The sequence below is a fragment of the Rhinichthys klamathensis genome, unplaced genomic scaffold (genome assembly GCF_029890125.1).
Source record: "Rhinichthys klamathensis goyatoka isolate OS25496 unplaced genomic scaffold, OSU_Roscu_1.1 h1tg001161l_1, whole genome shotgun sequence".
Classification (NCBI taxonomy): Eukaryota; Metazoa; Chordata; class Actinopteri; order Cypriniformes; family Leuciscidae; genus Rhinichthys; species Rhinichthys klamathensis.
This window is the reverse complement of record NW_026607369.1, coordinates 84,784-102,095: the sequence shown is the minus strand read 5'-3', so window position 1 is coordinate 102,095 and position 17,312 is coordinate 84,784. Positions and strand designations below refer to the sequence as shown.

The following is a 17,312-nucleotide window of genomic DNA, read 5'->3' as shown; positions in this document are numbered from 1 at the left end:
CGAGTTCTAGTTCAAGCCTTTGAACTCCCCCACCGTTTTATTCTCAATCTATTCTCAATACCTTTGGCCCAAAGCCTCGGCTCTGAGAAGATTTTTTCTTCTTACCTTTCCGACATACTGCGGATCAGATCCCATGTATTCCTCTAGAACAAAGAACTGGTTCCACACCCATCCTCTCTTGACTCTGTGAACTCCCATCATTCCATGTTTCCTATGTGCCATCATGTTCCTGTGCTGCTCCTTCCCCATCCTGCTCTGGGATGAAGAGTGGAGGGGAGAAACAAAGCTTTTGTCTAAGAGGCACCAGAGGAACAGCAGCAGGCAATTCCCCATGAGCATTGGAACAACCTTTAGATGCAAAGATGGACACTTTTGGTGGAGGCAAAGAAGCGATGAATCCAAAGCCTTGGTGGCACAGATCAACTAACATCCATGGAATTCCTGGGGTGCTTGAAATTTTAGTTAACCACCTGCAAGAGAAAAGAAGCAACTAAACTTTAAATCAATGAGATTATGAGGATTTGTAGAAGTGTCTGGGTATCATGTTGGCATGCAATGAAACCAGAAGAAGGTCACACTGTCTCTTATGTTTATCTTTGCAGTGTAAATCTTTGTCTGTTCAGCTACAATGTAATCTCACTTGAAGGGCTTTACAAATACAGGAAATCTGAGTAATTTGGCTCACTCGAGTTTGTTTAGCACATTTAGCACTGGGAGGTTTGAGAAACAAGCGTGTAAAAGAGACTGCAAGAATGAGGGAGTTTGGCAAGAGTTGAACAACTGTTGGCAGACCTCCAGGACTATCCTGGATGTGCAATTCTGTGCTCATTTTCAGTGCATTAGTCTTGAAAATGAGGTGGTCCCACTTGAATAGTAGGGTTGTTTTTGACCTGGCAACACAGATGTTAAGTCACAGGAAGCACAAGCCAGTCCAGATGCTTAGGGTCATAAATCAGACAACTTTTCTCTTAATCACCAAATCAATTCCTAAATGGAAAGATCTTGAATAATTATGTACAAGAGGACTATCCATCACTGTTGTACCAATTGTTATGAGAATTAAGGCAGTATATTAGTTGGCCACTGTAGAAAATGCAACCAATATCTTTACAATTTTGATTAGGTAGATGGAAATATTTTATGCTAATTAATTTAATACTGTGTCTGGAGGAAAGATATAAAATGAGGCCAATTTAAGACCTTGCCACTCCTTTTTAAACAAAGGAAATCTTACGCTGGCTATAAAGTTATCAAGTGAAGCTGTTCAAATCAGTGTATCAATAAAAGTCTGCAGAACAAATAACAGAGCTTATTCTCAAATATCAAATTGTAATATTATTAAATAAATAAGCTGCAGGAGAGATGTGAGATAGAATAAAGAAAATTACACATTCATCAAGTATACAATATACAGTACATCCACTATAATGGCTATGGTAAATTATACTTCCACCACCACACACTTTAAAATAAAGCCACAGTTAAATGCTGATCCTCACTGACTCTTTCTGCAGGTTAAATTGGTAGGCCAGGGAATCAATTGCTCTAGCGATTTGCTCTAAAACACAGAATCGTTCAGAAACGAAACAAGGGACTATGCATGGAATACCATAATACTACTCTTGCTATATTGTATTTAGATACAATAGGAATAGTAGACCTATGCTACAGTGATGAACTATTTCGAACACATTAATCATTCACTCAAACACTTCTTTTAAAAACACAGATTCATAAAAAAGAAATTAATGTTTTTCTGAGTGAGTCATTTGCACATCTGATTTGTTCAAAACACTGATTCCTTCAGAATGCCACTGCTGTGTATTGCTCGGAGAAACAGTTAGTTCTGCTATGGACAATAGACAAAGAAACTGGCAATATTGTGTCTAAAATGTGACTTATTCTCTTTTAACTTATTGTTTAAGCAACATCACACAGTTATAGTTACAAATGTTGAAAAAAAAAACAGACTCAGATGGGGAATCTGCCACTAGTGTATATACCAACAGTAAATTGAATGAGTAATACAATATGTACATTAAATAAATTAAATTAATTATTTTTTTATTTATATCAGCTAGTCGCTAGCCTTAAACTGTAAGGGTAATACATCATCAGCCAAATTCAGATCAGTAGGATGCAATAAAAAAACAAAAAAAACAACCAAAACAAAAAGACATGAGAAGCACACTGCAGTGATTTCAGAGCACTATTTTCCCATACTCTAAGGACTTATTTTCTCCTGCACTTATGTTATACCTGTTACAGTAAATACTGTGCCCCAACGGAATATATTGGTTTACTATTTCTACAACATGCACAAGCCTGACAGTGTGGGAGATGAAATATATTTTATTTACATGTGATTTTATGCTGCAAACTGCAAAACATCTATGTAGACAAAGAGGGCAGGAGAACAAATAGTATAAGCTAGTGCAACATCAATTGCCAGACAGACCACCAAGCAGAGCGAATGATTGCAAATACGAATCCCTGGAGACCTCTTGTGTGCCGTGGTAGTGAGATGTCTTATGGTTGGCAGGACATTGTGTCTCTGCAGCAATATTATTATTCCCCACGGAGAAACCTCAGCAATTGTCTCAACACTTAACAAGCTCAAAGACCTCAAGTGCAGTGTACCCAGAAAGAGCATTTTCAGTGTCTGTCCAAAGGTCTTCACACAATAAAAACTATGCCCTCATTATTTTAAACTTTACTTTTTATTTCTTTCGTTTTTTTTTACTATGAAAGTTTATTGCCAGTCCGTGGCAAATGAATGAACTGGTGTATTCTGGCTGACGTGATGTAACGTGATCGTGATGTGAGTGAACTTTACTCTCTGGGTCTGTGGCTGAATAAACATGCGACATTCTAGCATGCATCACCCAGCAGATTCACTGAAATTGCGCTGTCATTTCACGTTAGAAACGGAGGGCTGTTAGCAGAGGCTGAGGACACAGAAACTAGAGACACACAACCAACTGATGTCTCAGAGAAAGGACAGGGAGGCACATACTGGCATATCTCCACTGAAGTGGCAAATATATGAAATGATACTCTTAAATATGTTTCTCGGTACTGCTTTAAAAGCCTAAAAGCACTGTGCCTCGGTTCTTTGGAGCAGAGAAAGATATGCAAATGAGGGGAAATCATATAATTCAATCTTAAAACTTTATTCAACAATGTAAAAAGTTGAGAATTCCCCTGTGATTAAAGGGGATTCCAATTACCAATCATGTTAGCTCCGTAAAGCTCATCCAATTGAAAGCCTACAAGTTTAGACACATGGATTAGGCTACAGTAGAGAGAGGAGTCTGTATTAGCATTTGGGCTTAAAGTCGGCATGAAACGGAAGTTACGACAGTTTTTTCTTCCCTTTTGTAAAGTATTGTCTGAGTGAGACGACTTCTTGAACAAGAAAAAATGTAGGACGGGACTTGATTTTGTCCATCGGGAATTGATTGGATCGCCGTGGATGTCGTTGCATATGAATTTAAAAACTAAGGACGTGCAAAGATATTTAGTGCATAGATTTGTGAATTGTGGCACAGCTATCACTATGGCGTGTTGCTTGGGTATGGTGATTTGACATCATTTGGAACTATTTTAATTAACAAAACAAAAATAGACAAAGGAAGCTCTAAAATTTACTGTAGGTTAATGTACATAATTTATTGTTTATTGAACTGTTACAAAAAGTAATCATAAATCTTGTTGGTTAGAATATCACAGCCTCATGTTGCAATACAGTATTTCTTATTTGCAAGTCATTCAGAGGATACTTTCTCGGTAAACTAACCTGCAAAGTGTGTGAGTCTGAGAATAGTGGCAATTTTTCCTCCAAAGCACTATGATACTCAAGAGTAATAGACATTAGTCAGGGTAAACAGCATATTTCACGACACAAGCGGAAATAAGGTTTTGAGGGATAGATAAGAGTCAGTATATTTTACTGTTATGTATCAACCATTCAGCCAGAGAAATGTCAAATGTGTATTTCTGCAAATTTCCAGTGGAAAAGAAAATGAAAACATGAGTTGTAAATATTAGATAAGAGCTAGAACCTAGAGACAAAACAATATATTGAATCCATCAAATAAAAAATGCCATCTACCCTGAATAAGGTCTGTTGGTGCTTCACATTTGTGTAGTGGGGAAAGGCATCAGTGTAACATGTCAAATTACATTTAAAGATCTGGCGTTGTTGATTTTGCTTCAGTTTCAAGATTGAAATGGATGGCTAGGCTATTTCTTTCTCTTTTTTTTATCATATTGTGGATTTATTCATTCCTTCTGCCCTGACACCTTCTCTGAAATTGGATAAGTTGCCTCATGTATTAACTGCCCTTGGCCGACTGTAGCCCCTCAGAGAAAACATTCAAATCCCTTTTTCATTTGTGCTCAACAAGAGGGCATGGCAGACACAACATGGCTAACCCAGCAGAACTTAGAAGTGCACTTCACAGGGCCAAGTCTTTTGATTCTCAGGGCATTTTGAAAATAGATGCGTGGGTGTGCATGCAAGTTGTGCATTTCATGACTTTAGAGCACATGGGTTTCTGAACTCGGTGTTCTTTTGCTAGTATTACTGTATGTCTGCCCTCTCATGCTTTACTGCTCTCTTTTTTGCATGAGTGATTTTCATATTAACAGGTTGCATTAACATTTACCCATAGGGATGAGAAAAATGAGATTAGGCAATAAGGTTATTTGGACATTTTATTTTTATTTTTTATTAAATAGGGTGAATTACTAACTACTAATCCCCCAGATAACACAGGAATAGTGCAATATTATTCGACCGTGGCCAAACTTATGTTCATCTCACTTCGGTGTGAGTCTTCACTGATATTAAAACCCTCACAAATTGCTTAATTGGGCCTGTAATCCACTCACAATGACCATCCATTTTCACAATGAGACTTTGGTGAATATCAGGATATGTTATAAATAAAAGTGCCCCAAATATACTTTTCTGATATTACTGTATCTTTCATGTAGTTTGTAATTAAACTGTTTGTGAATGTAAAAGGTCTGCAAGGTTTCTAAGATCAAGGTGCACAATAAATGGAGTTGTCTCCCAAAAGAAAGAACCAGATTCTGCCTGAAACGAGTCATCAGTAATTCTAGCCTTACTTCCTGCATGAACCTGTGGTTTGTAACATAATGCCCACCTATGATCTTCATTGGCTGCCCGCAAACAATGTCTACTTTGACCCGCCCTCAAACATTTTAGTTGAATCGGAGGCCTGTGAGAGTATGGTTTGTGTTGTCGACATGTCGAGAAGACACTGTTCCCTTTCGAGGGAACTCGCGATGCGTCATCGACGCTTTGGGAACGCCCCCTGCGTGAATGCGTCTGAGCATCAATGTCAACTAGTCCAATGGAAAGAATGAGCGTCACGGGCGGGTGACGTCATGACCAGGAAGGCATAAGAGCACATCCGGTGAAACGCGGCATTAGCTTCTGTGTCTCAGCAAGCGATCTGTGTTACTCTGTCTCTGTCTATTTATTGTTGTCTGTTCGATATTATTGGGAAGAGTTATGGCGAAACAACTTTACAAACTCTGTGCTTCTCCCTGCCCGCGTTATTTAACGGGTGGGGACACACACGAGCTTTGTGTAGTTTGTTTGGGAGTGGAGCATGCGGTATCAGCCTCCGAGGGGGCTGATTGCAACATTGTGAGAAGCTTTCGCTTCGCATGCTCCACTCCCGCCTGTCACTTTTCGAGGAAAGTGGCCAGGCTCGCGATCCTCAGGGTGCAGGACCCGCGTCTGCCGAGGCAGCGCGGAGAATGCATTTCTGTGGATCGCGAATAGGATCTCTTTACGGGGTTGGAGACGGGTCCGCGGATCTTATCTCCTCCCTTTCCACGAGGGATCCAGTGCTCTCGCACTGCGGTCTCTTCCGCCCGGGGAGAGAAATCAATGCTTCAGTGCTCTACCTCCGAGGAGGTAGATGTGCTGGGCATTGAAAGTGTACACAATCATGGGGGAAGTGGATTTGCCATCTCTTTCCCCAGCGTATGAGAAATATATAAGCCTTATATATATATATATATATATATATATATGATAGTTTATATATTATATATAAAAAATATATATATATAAATAAGCTGGTGGAGGTGTTTAGTAAGGCTGTAGATAAATTAAATATTTAATGGCCAGCAGAAATAAGGGGGCACTCGTTCTAAAAAATAATATGAGTTTCCTTCCCTCTATTTGTTCACCTCCATCACGGGGCCTTCCATTTTTCCCGATCTGCACAGCGAGCTGTCTAGATCATGGAAAAAGCCTTACTCTTCTTGTTTTTTAGCCCCCACATTCATGTATATTCAGATATTAGGGGGTTAAGAGAGTGTGGCTATGGGGCAATACCCCGGTTAGAACAGACGCTTGCGAGCTATCTGTCTCCCGGTTCAGTATCGACCCTGAAGGCGTCGGCTTCTCTCACTAAACCATTAAAGAAAACTATTTTTAATCTAGTGGGAAAAGCATTTACGGCAGTGGGTCTAGCAGGAGCCTGCTTGCACACTATAGCAGTGCTACAAGCATATCAGGCTGACCTGCTGTGGTATTTGGACAGAAGTGAGGGAGTTTGGCCCGATGGGGTTTGAGAACTTCGTCGGGCCACAGATTTATCTCTCAGGGATGGCAGCCCTTGTGGTCACTGAGAGACACCTCTGGCTCAATTTGATGGGAATCAAGGAGAAAGATACAATATAATCTCTCCCTCGCTATGTCCAATCCCCTGGGGCTGCTGGGCGTGAGCAGCTCCAGCCGTCTAGTTTCTCATGCACAACACAGCAGCCAAAGCCTTCAAAGCAGAAGCCGGATCCGAGGACCGTTCTTCATGCTGAGAAAGCTTCGGCTCGAAGGAAAAGGTCTGGCGCCACCGGCGTCAGACCGGTGAGGGCAGCCCCAATCGGGGTGGATTGGTGTACACCTCATTATACGGTGCCCTTTCCATCTCGGTGCCCTCAGGGGATCGTTCTGCCAACCCGCCACCCTTGGTGCTCGGGGCGCAGCGGTCTCCAAGCGAGCTTCTGGCGCAGCGTCAACTCGACGTTGCGTCGGACTCGCGCCCTCTGAGGGGGGTTCGAAAACAGTCAGTTCGGGTGGTTCCTGCCAGTATGCTTCAGGTCCCCGAGCTGGCTGTCTTTATTACATCAGAGGCCAGCCTCGAGGGGCTGGTTCCCTTGGTAGATTTTCTGGCAGCGCATTAGCTACTGCCAAATATATCTCTATGGGTCCTGCAGTTAGTAGTAAGAGGCAGATTTGGTTCTCGTCCTCCAGGCTACAACGGGGTGTTGCTCACGTTAGTGCATTCCGAGCAGGCTCTGGTAAAAGAGCAAGAGGTAAAGGCTCTGTTAGCAAAAAAAGCTATAGAGCAGGTGTACTCACCCGACATTGCGTCGGGTCTTTACAGTCGTTATCTCATTTCTCCAAAAAAGGATGGAGAGCTGCGTCACTTACTAGATCTTCGTCTGTTGGAGTGTTTGGTGCTGGAACTCAAGTCCAAGATGCTGACACTCAAACAGATCGTGACTCAAATCAGATCCGAGGACTGGTTTGTCACGATAGATCTAAAAGACGTATACTTCCATATCTCCATCCTCCCTCAGCACAGGAGGTTCCTGAGGTTTTCTTTGGGGCAAAGAACACCAGTATCAGGCACTTCCTTTCGGTCTAGCTCTATCACCCCGCACATTCACGAAGTGTGTAGACGCAGCTCTGGCCCTGCCAGGCTGCAGTGTATACGCATTCTGAATTGCATAGATGACTGGCTGATTCTAGCGGAATCAGAACAGTTAGCGGTTTGGCACCGAGGTGTCGTTCTCGCTCATATGCAGATGTTGGGGTTGAGGCTCAATGCCAAGAAGAGTGTGCTTTCTCCAGTACAGAGAACCACTTTCCTTGGTGTGGTATGGGATTCAGTGACGATGCGGGCCACTCTGTCGCCCGTTCGTGTAGCTGCTATCCTAACAGCCACAAAAGAGCTGAGGCTAGGCCAGTCACGCACTGTAAAACAGTTCGAGAGACTGTTGGGTCTTGTGGCAGTAGCGTCCAACGGGATACCTTTTGGCCTGCTGTACATGAGACCTTTGCAGTGGTGGCTCAGGACCAGAGGGTTCTCCCTGAGGGGAAACCCACTTCGTATGATCAAGATCACGCGGCGGTGCCTTCGTGCCTTGGTTATATGGAGGAAACACTGGTTCTTAACCCAGGGTCCGGTGTTGGGAGCTCTTTGCCATTGAGTTGCTATCTCGACAGATGCTTCCCTCACCGGCTGGGGAGCGGTATTGGAAGGCCGCTCAGCTCAGGGCTTGGGAGGAGTCATCATCTCGCTTGGCACATGAATTGCCTAGAGATGATGGTCGTCTTCAATGCGTTGAGACATCTCCTCCCAGACCTGAGGGGCCATCATGTGTTGTTCTGAAACAGTGACTGTTAGGCCTCAGGGCAGCAGCGTTCAATGTGATACCCTTTGACCTGCTGTACGTTAGACCTTTACAGTGGTGGCTCAGGACCAGAGGGTTCTCCCTGAGGGGAAACCCACTCCGTACGATCAAGATCACGCGGCAGTATCCCCGCGCCTTGGTTATATGGTGGAAACTCTGGTTCTTGACCCACAGACAACACGTTGGTGGCCTATTATTTTGGTCCCTCGGGAAATTACGCTGTCTGAGGGCAGTGTATATTCCAGGGGGGCCAGAATATTGGAGCAGACACCCTGTCGAGGCAGGGGCTGAGGCCAGGGGACTCCACCCCGAGGCGGTGGAGCAAATATGGGAGTTTTATGGCCAGGCAGAAGTGGATTTGTTCTCGTCTCAGCATACGACGCACTGTCCACTCTGGTTATCCCTCACTCAACCAGTCCCCTCGGGGCTGGTTGCTATGGTGCAGACGTGGCTGAGGCAACGTCTGTACGCATTTCCCCCTGTTGCTCTGCTCCCAGGAGTTCTGGAGTGAATCCGCCAGGATGGAATAAGCATATTTAATAGCACCACCCTGGCCGAGCTGAATTTGGTTTGCGGAACTAATTTTTCTCCTCGACGGACCTCCCTTGGAGGTCCCGATCAGGAGAGACCTTCTATCTCAGTCAGGGGATGCAATATTGCACCCCCGGCAGGGGATTTGGAAACTGTGGGTTTGGCCTCTGAGGGGGCCCAACTCATAGAGAGTGGTGTCTCAACCGAGGTTGTTGAGACCATTCTAATCTCCAGAGCTCCCGCTACGAGGAAACTATATTCACTATTTCGAGAGTTTTTCACTTATTGGTGTTACCAGCGTCAGTGGGATCCGGTTAACTGGTCAGTAAACACAGTATTCGAGTTTCTGCAAGAACGCTTTGTATCAGGTCTATGTCCTTCCACGCTTAAGGTATACGTGGCGGCCATTGTGGCTTTCCACGCCCTGGTGGGTAGTACATTTTTGGGTCGAGACCCCCTGATCACTCGTTTCCTTCGTGGCACTTTGAGGCTGAGGCCTGCAACTTGCACTAGGGTGCTGGCTTGGGACCTTGCAATAGTTCTGAAGGCCTATCTGGGGCTCCCTTCGAGCCCTTAGATTTGGTCTCAGAGAAGTTCCTTTCTTTTAAGACTATTTTCTGCTAGCTATTTCATCCCTATTAGAGTCGGACCTTCAGGCCCTTTCGGTCCCCACCTGCCTTGAGTGCACCGGGGATGGCCAAGGCAATCTTACCCGAAACATGGATATGTTCCAAAGGTGCCTACCATTATTCCAAGGCCTATTGTGCTGCAGGTTTCTGTCCTCCTTTTACATCTGCGGACCAGGAAAGGCTGAACCTCTTGTGTCCAGTGCGAGCACTGGATACTTATGTTCATCGGACATCTTCAATGAGGAAGTCCGACCAGTTATTTATTTGCTTTGGATCACCTAAGAAGGGTCTTCCTGCTTTTAAACAGACGGTTAGTAAGTGGATATTTGAGGCTATTTCACTTGCATACGAGTACTCTGACCAGCCGTGTCCTTTGGCAGTCAGAGCTCACTCTACGAGGGGTATGGCGGCCTCTAAAGCCTTACTATTTGGAGTTTCTCTTCAAGACGTTTGTGATGCGGCAGGCTGGTCCTCACCGCTCACATTCGTCAGGTTTTACAGTTTGGACCTAGATGCTGCCCAGGTTCTCAGGTGCTTAGTGCTTAGTTCCAACAGACTGACACTCAGGTACTTGGAATTCTGGGGTTTTGGGTATTCTCGTTCCCAAAGCGTCGATGACGCATCGCGAGTTTCCTCGAAAGGGAACGTCTCAGGTTACTACTGTAACCATAGTTCCCTGAGAAAGGGAACGAGACGATGCATCACCCTGCCATACTTCCTGCATCCCTGTGATCGGCTTGCTTCGACTTTTTGAAGCTAATGCCGCGTTTCACCGGATGTGCTCTTATGCCTTCCTGGTCATGACGTCACCCGCCCGTGACGCTCATTCTTTCCATTGGACTAGTTGACATTGATGCTCAGACGCATTCACGCTGGGGGCGTTCCCAAAGCGTCGATGACGCATCGTCTCGTTCCCTTTCTCAGGGAACTATGGTTACAGTAGTAACCTGAGACATTTTCTATGCTGCAAAAGCAAATCAACTTTGCATGCACTTCGAAAGGATGAGGACTCACGCTGGACTTGATATGGTAAAACCGATGCTGCGTATCACTGTGTATAGTTCTAAGGAAGCGTCCTGGAGCTGAAATTCAGATATGGTTATGGATGTTTCATTTCTGACACGTGCTGCCAGTGGTAGACCAATACTACTAGGCCATCTAACAAATCAGAGCAAGGTGGGCTTTTGGAAAGGAGGCGTTTAGAGAGAGCAAATCCTTTATCGAACTGTTTCATACTTTGAGAAAAGAGGTGATTCTGCAATGCAACATATATTATGAGAAAACTAAATTGTTTTTTGATCTCTAATGTATGTTAACCTGTTGTAGACATCCAAAACAAAATTAGATACCTTTAAAAAAGCATATAGGGGCACTTTAAGAAAAAATTATGCATTGGAGAAATCTTATGGTCCATAAAAATGCTTCTCGCTGCTACTTATTTTTTCTCTCTGATATCATGTGCTGGCCAGAACAGTGTGGTAGTTCCACCCCAAGGCTGAATGATTTTCAGCACCCACACTTGCAAATATTTTTTATTTAACTGAGCTTCTAGCTGCTGCAATGTTTGAATCCTCTTATTTCTATGATATGAAATATGGGTTTTTGTTCTTTTGTTTTTGAAGTAGATGAAAGTGTTTTTTTTTTCTCTGTGTCACTGTACACAAAGATGTGTAGGCCTATATGTTGTCTGCATTTATTCACATGAATCTTAATCTTGAAAGTGAATTTACATGAAGTGAATGACTTCAAAGTTATTTGCACATAATGTGGCTTTTATATAGCTGCATTTTTTTTAATGATTTTAAAGATTAACATGAGTGTAAGTGTTTTTTTCCCTCTTTTGCTTCAATGACAGCATTTGAGCTCCATAAACTCCATAAGTTTGTGTCAAACCTGATGTTCTCCAGCATGATTTAAGATGATCCAAGGAGCATCAAGAAGTATCAAGGAGCTTCAACTTCTGACTGTCTATACAAGGTCACAAGATCAACAAATTTGATTATTAGATTAGTGAATTGACACATTTATTGTTCTTTTTACAGCATACCCTTATCATTTTTCTGTTTAAATTCAATTTTGAATCCCAGATTTTTATTTTATTTTATTGTGGTCAGACACGGTGGCAACCACATCTGGGAACACAAAAATAAACTACAATGTACTTGTGTAGTTATATAAATTGCTATTAAAGGTACAATATATTTTGTAAAAATAGCTTTTTTTGGTTATTTCACCAGATTACATTTCTGGCACGTACAGGACAGTATGGGTGTATTTTCTAATAAAGTGTTTGTTCTGATAACCTGGTTATGATTTAGGTTGATTTGAGCATGAATTCCCTCATGGTTTTGGAAGAGCAGACATTCATAGCCCCTTGAAAGCTATTTGTTCCATATACACCCTGCACAGTGTCATGATGATTTCTTATTCTGTTGTGTTTGGAACAGTAGAGTGATTTATCATACCTTGAATTTCATGGCCGATATCGAATTTCGACCAACATCCAGTAAAATACTGAGTGGTATTAAGACCTAGTTGGTACTTAAAGGGTTAGTTCACCCAAAAATGAAAATTCTGTCAGTAATTACTCACCCTCATGTTGTTCCAACCCCGTAAGACTTGTTCATCTTCGGAACACAATTTAAGATATTTTTGATGAAATCTGAGAGCTGTCTCACTCCTCCTAGGCTTCTATTGTAATTGAAACCTGCTGGCCCAGAAAGTAAATAAAAACATCGTTAAAATAGTCCAAGTAACTACAGTGGCTCAACCATAAGTTTATCAAGTGACGGGAATACTTTTTGTGCGCAAAAAACAAACAAAAATAACAACTTTATTCAACTATTCGTTTTGTTCTATGTGGGCCTCTGAGTGAGTTCACGTAGTGTAACAGCGCAGCGCTACATCAGAACGTAGGCTCACTATTGGCCGACGCTGGTCATGAGTGTGATGCTGGCCAATAGTGAGCCTACGTTCTGACGTAATAACTGACAGAATGTTTCGGTGAACTAACCCTTTAACTGGTATTTAAAGGAGCAGTTCACCCCAAAAAAGTAAACATTCTGTCATCATTTACTCGCTATCATGTCATTCCAAACCTGTGAATTTCTTTCTTCTGTGTAAATATATATATATATATATATATATATATATATATATATAACTATTGTAAATTATAAGATGTTATAAAATGAAATAATTAAATAAATGTAAAACATACAGTAAGCATATTTTTAATATCTCTTTTCTCCACTTCTTTCTCATTGTGTGTTTCTCATTCTGTATTTAGCCACCACATTAATGCAGGCTGTGGTAAATAAAGAGATGTGTGTAATTGTGCTGTTGTCCTCTGAGTCTGAGATCCAATGAAACACTGTATCTAATCTCATATTCACAGAGTTATTGGCCCTTCCAGATGAAGCCCAAGAGAGCAACCTAGACACTGATATACTGCCGTTTGAAGGTCTGAACACACATAGCTGACGTTAAGACCATGAACAATGGCTTTCCATGGACTATTATCAGCTGAGGTTAGATGTTGAAAGCTGTGCCATTGGGAAATGGAGAACAAATGTTATTGTGTGTTAATTTAGCGGCGAATCAATGTTGAATGGATTCCTTGTCAAATGCAGATATGTACATTCCACTGTTTTTAATATGGAAACAATGGGGTAATTATGCAAACACACAGGAATACAAAACATTCAAACACAATAACAGTCCATCTTAGGGACCATTTCAAACATAGAATCATCCATCATTGTTCTATGTGGCATGAGGCAACTCAGATATACTTATGCTTGGGCAGAACATTGTGATTCTAATTGTAGTTTACAGGAAATGACTGAAGATTTCAGGTTGACTTAGTTTATGAGATCTGTCTGCACAGTCTTTTTTCACCTCCGGCATGTGCAGTGTCATTATTTGTTTAGTAAACTTCTCTGTTTGATACCTGAAACAAGGTTCTGCACTGACAGTATGACAGCACAATGCTCATTGTCAGCCATTTTTATTCCGAATTTGCTTTCCATCCCCGTCACTCTGAAGATAAAATGCCTGATGTTAAAATTCATGAAGAACATATTTGAACCATACGCAATCTTTCTGTGCAAAATCTTAAAGAAACAGTTCACGCTAAAATGAAAAGTCATTAACTCACACTCATATCATTCCAAACCTGTATGACTTCTTTTCTTCTGTGAAACACAAATATTTTGTTCAAAGTATCATGTTTTTAGTTCCGCAGAACAGAGAGAAAATCATACAGATTTAGAACAACATGAGTAAATGATGACAGAATTTTCATTTTTGGGTTAACTATCCCACGACATATATAAAGTAGTTTATTCTTAAATATGGGAATAAATTCATCGCAAATCATTTCTTATTCATAACAGCACTCACTTAGGATAAATATTTTATCTATCACCAGTGCATCACCAAGAGCTGACCCCTAGCATCTGCTTAATGGCTGCAAGCTGCCCATCACATGCTTCAATTAGATCTCAATAACACTCACACATTACGCATATCTACATGAGCACTTGTCTTTTACAGGATGTCTCATTCCAGAGTGATACTAAAAAGTGGTAGACTCACATTTCAGTACTCGTTTAAGTAACAACCTCTGAATGATGATTGCACAACAACTGCAGGAGCTCCCCATTGGCTATTCAATTTTTGGAATTTCTATAGTTTGCTTTCACTTCACATTTAATCTGAAAGAAATTGTCTTTGTGGTCACCTTTAAACAGGCTGTTTAAATACAAACATTTGCACGTACCTTCCAAACGTCCCACAAAGTCTCCCGTGGATTAAAGCGGCACAATCCAGACCTCCAGTCGCTATTGCAATAAACTCTTCGGTCTTGCACACACGCTCTTATTCTGGTCTTCTCCTCAATCACTCTCTGTAATGCGCTCACCCTCTCGCTCTCTCTTTGGCTCTCTTTAACTTGCCCTCTCTTTCTCTTACACACTGTCTCTCCCTCTCTCATCTGAGCATTGTGCAGAGCTCTGTGAAAACAGAATGAGGGGGAGAGCAAAGCGCTTGCTGAATTCAGTATTCACCCCTGCAGTGTCAAGGGGACAGAGAAGCGAGAGAGAGAGAGAGAGAGAGAGAGAGAGAGAGAGAGAGAGAGAGAGAGAGAGAGAGAGAGAGAGAGAGAGAGAGAGAGAGAGAGAGAGGCTGGCTTCTGTAACGCTCATGTGCGCTCAGGACTGATGCTCTCGGTACAGGGATCCTGTGGGTGTCAGAGGCTGCTCGTCCGGCGTTACTTCCCTCCCAGAGATTGGATCTCCTCCCCCTTTAAAATGCCAGATTAATGCGGGTCCCACTAGTGCTAAAGATAGTCGGCGTGGTCAGCTTTGCTGTGTTACCCTCAAGGGATATAGAGCTTTTCAGTAAGCGAGCCGGCGGATTTTTGTTACATTGACTTGTTTTCACCTTGCTCATGAACGTTGAACGTTGGTAGCCTATAGCCTATTCTCGAAATCTCGCTAATTAAATTTTCCTGTTTGGCTTATTTCACTCTGTGTTAATAACGTATGTGTGAATCCCTGGATGTGGATTGACCCCATTTAAAAGACTTTTAAAAGTCTTTATGACTTTATGATGCAAAGCCATTGAGCATGTTAATGGTGTGCCTGAAACGCACTGAGCAATACAGAGTGTTGTTATTTGTGTTTCTGGGTTTTCTCATCACAAACACTTTACCTTAATTTACTGCTGGTCAGGCATTGGCGTGAATCCCTGAGTCTGATCATCCTCGGAGCAGATGGCATGGCAAGCTTCCATCCGGAGTTAGACTAAGAGATAATCCTCACAACACATGGTGGGCTATAACAGAGAGACTCTTTTTTGAGTGAGGAGGGTCCAAGTGTGGGGGTAGAAAATCTCTAAAGTTCTGCAATTTTCAGTAGACGCCAAACCATCAAGGCGTTGAGATCATTCAGGCCTCCAGGTGTGAGACAAGCTTCTACTGGATACGGTCTGTGATCACTAAACTTCTCACACACAGTGTACTGAAAGAGACAGATGTTAACTATTCCCTGCTTACACCTGGTATTAGCATCCAGTGAATCCGATCACAGCGAGTAAAGCAGCGAGGGTTAGTAAAGGAGGTCCAAAATGTTGTATGATCTGATCACTAAAACCACATTCAGAGGAAGTAGGACCACATGTGAAGAATGCATTACATAATACAAACAAAAATCAGCATTCTTGCTCCAAACATCACATTTGCAGTGAAATGGGAAAGTATATAAGTATTTTGAAAACAATATTGTGCTTTTTTAAAAAGTTTAAAACAAAATAAACTGTAACATTGTAAAGCCTATGTTGTGGGAGAAAATGTGAGGGTTGTGTTTACGGGTAGGGTGAGCTAAATCTGAGAAACTCTCCATTTGGAGACATCCACATTTCTAAAAATAAATTAGATAAAGTTTTTGTTTTGTTTTTGTTTGTTTCTTTAAAAATGACAAGTCATTTAAAGGCAGTGTAGGCAATTTCAGATAGGCTACCTAAAGCAAGCTAGCTTTGAAAGCGTAATATCCCACCCTCCCTTCAAAGCCACGCCTCCTCCAAAAGAATTTACTTCCACACTACTCTTTAAAAGTTTGGTCCCATTAATATTTTATTACTTTTATTTAGCAAGGGCAGATTAAATGAACCAAACGTGACAGTAAGAACATCTATGTTACAAATGATTTGTATATTTTAAATTAATGCTGTTCTTTTGAACTTTCTATTCATCAAAGAATCTAGAAAAGAAAAAATATATATTTTCCACAAATATATGAAGCAGCACAACTGTTTTTAATCAAAATTCATATCAGCATTCATATTACAGTTTATGCAAATTATTTCTGAATGATCATGTGACACTGAAGACTGGATTAAATGGCTGAAATAAATTACATTTTAAAATATGTTAAAAAAGACAACGGATATTTTTTGATAGAGTACGAAGAGACTGCTTTCCAAAATATCGTATTGTGTACAACATTTTTAATTTATGTACTTCCTTATATTCCATAAATTAACTTTATGGATCAATGTTGAATAACACGTTATTTCCCAGAATGTCATTATCCATTGAATTCTCTTTCAAATGTAATTCAGTATATTTAAATTCATGTAATTCTAATTCAGAATGCGGCCAATTCAAATGAATTGAAAGGGAGCCACTTTTTTTCTTTCTTTCTTTCTTTCTTTCTTTCTTTCTTTCTTTCTTTCTTTCTTTCTTTCTTTCTTTCTTTCTTTCTTTCTTTCTTTCTTTCTTTCTTTCTTTCTTTCTTTCTTTCTTTCTTTCTTATCTATTTATGCCCAAACCTGCTGGATAGGAGATAAAATAAATATATATAATTATATCATTAAAACAAGTAATTGAAAATGTCCAACAACAGAAAACAAATGTGTGAAAGTTTTGCATAGGGAATATCGTGGGACTCTTAGCTCTACCACAATAACATGTTGTTTGGCAGTTATCCTCATCCATTCACTTATTAATGAACAATATTAAATGCTTTATTGTGCAGCAAAGACTTCAATGTCAAAACTGTTTCACCATACCCGCAGTGGGGGATTCAGCATAAAGTTGTGACAGATGGGTAGGGATATCATTTCAATAAGGGTATTTGAAAGACAATCCGTTGCATTGCTGATGGAAAAACCCCATATAATTTA

General features: G+C 41.4%; 1 protein-coding gene across 1 annotated transcript in view; it reads right to left on the bottom strand.

Annotated features, from left to right (window-relative positions):
- The window catches only part of cdh12a (cadherin 12, type 2a (N-cadherin 2)), a 77,162-nt gene extending 62,435 nt beyond the window's left edge, over positions 1-14,727 (bottom strand). Inside the window, exons 1-2 of the mRNA XM_056244922.1 lie at positions 14,410-14,727; positions 106-470 (exon numbers count right to left, since the gene is read on the bottom strand). Coding sequence (XP_056100897.1) covers positions 106-339 — 234 coding nt within the window. The 5' untranslated portion in view covers positions 340-470; positions 14,410-14,727. The remainder of the gene's footprint in view (positions 1-105; positions 471-14,409) is intronic.
- Between the last annotated feature and the right edge of the window lie 2,585 nt (positions 14,728-17,312).